This window comes from Telmatherina bonti, assembly GCF_933228915.1.
Source record: "Telmatherina bonti genome assembly, chromosome: 6".
In the NCBI taxonomy this organism is placed as follows: Eukaryota; Metazoa; Chordata; class Actinopteri; order Atheriniformes; family Telmatherinidae; genus Telmatherina; species Telmatherina bonti.
Window position 1 is genome coordinate 29,526,515 of NC_136624.1, and position 2,529 is coordinate 29,529,043.

A 2,529-nucleotide genomic window follows, 5' to 3' on the forward strand; every position below is an offset into this window, starting at 1 on the left:
TAAGATTTAAGAGTGGCTTGATGGGAAACCTTTCAGGATTTAACCAATAGAGTGTGGACAGTGAAGTTTAAGGATTGAATGAAGAGAAGGGTTAGGTTGTACAGGAAATCCTTGTGTTATAAACTGTATAATTTCACTTATCTTGGGTGGAAAACTGAAAAAGGTTGTATAGTCATACTTGACTGTTGTCTTTTGTTTCAACTTTATGTCAAATTTTGTTTAACAATATTGTTTAGCTGTGGGAAATCCATAAAAGCAGCATGACTAGAATAAACACACCAGTGCATTTGAATTCATAGATGCATTTATTATCTCTTCCATGCTAAATGTTTCTCTTCCTTATTCACAAAATGCATGAAACAATTGCCACTAGAAGGTCAATGAATTAGTTTTTGCTGTATAATTACAAGAAAATATCCCTGAACATTCTTCAGTGTTGAAAGGTCGAGGTGATTTTGGAGTCAGACCCTCCGACCCCCCGACTCTTACTTTTTTATTTACTCCAATGTACTCGCACAGACATCTGCACAAATCCTACAGAAAATCTCTTCAAAAGCACATTTTAAAATTATAGTTTCCACATTAAAGAAGAATTAAACAGATTTTCTGACAGTATTTGTTCCACAGCTGTTACAGTCATGAATTCAGTTGACAAAGGTTCAAGACCTGTCGGAATGATTTCTTAAGTACTGAAAGCATTCATTATGGAACCTGTCGAAACACTTAAAGCGGTGTTGATTAAGTATTGATCCTTAAGCGGCGTCGGAGACGTCTGTCTTGCTTATTGAAACTGAGGTCTCATCCTCCACCGTGCCACCAATTCCAATAGTGCTTAGCATGCAGATACGGAACTGAAAGGACAGAAAATTCAGACATTAAGAATAAATAACAATCAAGAAGTAAATAATGATATCTATGGAATATTGTCTTCCAACCTGCTTGTTCAGAAGTACATAGATGATGGGGTTGTACAGTGCTGAGCTCTTTGCAAAGAAAGCAGGGATGGAAGCAGTCAGGGCATTGAAGGCAGCTCCTTTGTTTAGAAAGATCCAAGCAGCAAAGGAAGTGTATGGTACCCAAGCTACCAAGAAGCCAAAGACCATCAAGATGCACATATGTGTTACTTCCTTCGCAGCTGTTTGGGTAGAAGTTGATTCCTGCTGCTGGGCTGCTGCCTAAATAGTCAGAGAGGAAAGAAGGGAATAAACATTAGATATGTAATTGAATTAATTAAGATGTTAGAAAAGTGCATGTGATTAGTTTGTTGATTCTGTGCAGTAATTCAAAAGGAGCTCACATTAATAATGTAAAAAATAACTTTTCAAACACTTACGGCTTTGACTGTCATCACAAGGCTTCCGTACGTAAAGAAGATGATGAAGACAGGAACAAAAAAATGGCAAACAAACATGTAGATGACGAATGACTCATTGTTGAATCCTGGGGCCAGAGTGTAGTAGTCGGGTCCGCAGGAGCACTGCATGCCCTCAGGAAGGTACCTGTGTCATTTTTAGCAAACTGATTACCCTTTGCTTTTACAGTATTTAAAAGCTCTTGTGATCTTTGAGTAGTTAAAATAGCAATTTGTTTGGAAAGGCTATGAAATACTGAATCATTAAACTCTGATAAAGAAATAAAAAATGTGTGAATGTTACCTGGACCAGCCGAAAAGTGGAGGAACAGCACAAGCAAGAGCCATAATCCACGTGAAAAGGACTCCAAGTGCAGCATGAGTTGCAGTGAATTTGAAGCTTCCCATTGGTTTACAGACAACAATGTATCTCTCAACAGCCAGGACAACCAGAGACCAGAGAGCAACCAGACCTGTCAGGAAAGTGAAGGAAAAATTGTATGGCAGCTTTTAACATCAATAGCAAAACTTCTTTGATGTATCTCACTTCTTCTTTCTTACCTCCAAGTGTGGCCATGAATCCCTCGATAGCGCAGAAGGTAGGTCCAAGAATGAAGTAGCCATTGAAAGCAGATGTGATGGTAATGGTGAAGCCAAAGCAGCACATGATGAGTCCAGCCACAGCCAGGTTCACCAGGATGAAGTTAAGAGGTTGCTGAAGCTTTTTGTTTGTAAATGTTACATATATCGTCAGGCCGTTGATGGGAGTTCCAGTGCAGATCAGGAAGAACATGTAGACAGCTAGAACCTTGTACATGATGCGATCTACCATGTAAAACTGTGGGTATTCAAATGGACTTCTCACAAGTCCAGTCCTGTTGGACATGGGGATGTAGAAGTTCTGGCCCTCTGTGCCATTGGGTTCGATTCCTCCATCCCAAGCCATCTTCAGTTGTCTTGTAAGTCGGCGCTTCAGCTGATGGAAAATGCCAACAGTGTCAGTGGTTGTAAACACAATGTAGCACATAATATACTTCTATATGTTGTTATGCATCATCTTCGCCATGTTTTAGATCATGATGCTCATTTTATACAGCATCATCACACCAATCATCGACATGGTAATAATATATGTAACTCGAAACACATTTCCTGAAATTCTATTTAAAAATCTGTCG

The 2,529-nt window shown here is 39.2% G+C and overlaps 1 protein-coding gene across 1 annotated transcript; it reads right to left on the reverse strand.

Annotated features, from left to right (window-relative positions):
• Positions 1-752: 752 nt before the first annotated feature.
• Positions 753-2,297, reverse strand: LOC306756809 (green-sensitive opsin-like; the record flags this gene model as incomplete). Its single annotated transcript, XM_079241683.1, has 5 exons — positions 753-851; positions 936-1,175; positions 1,334-1,499; positions 1,656-1,824; positions 1,913-2,297. 5 exons carry the CDS (start codon positions 2,295-2,297, stop codon positions 753-755), a joined length of 1,059 nt encoding a protein of 352 aa, XP_079097809.1.
• Positions 2,298-2,529: the final 232 nt, after the last annotated feature.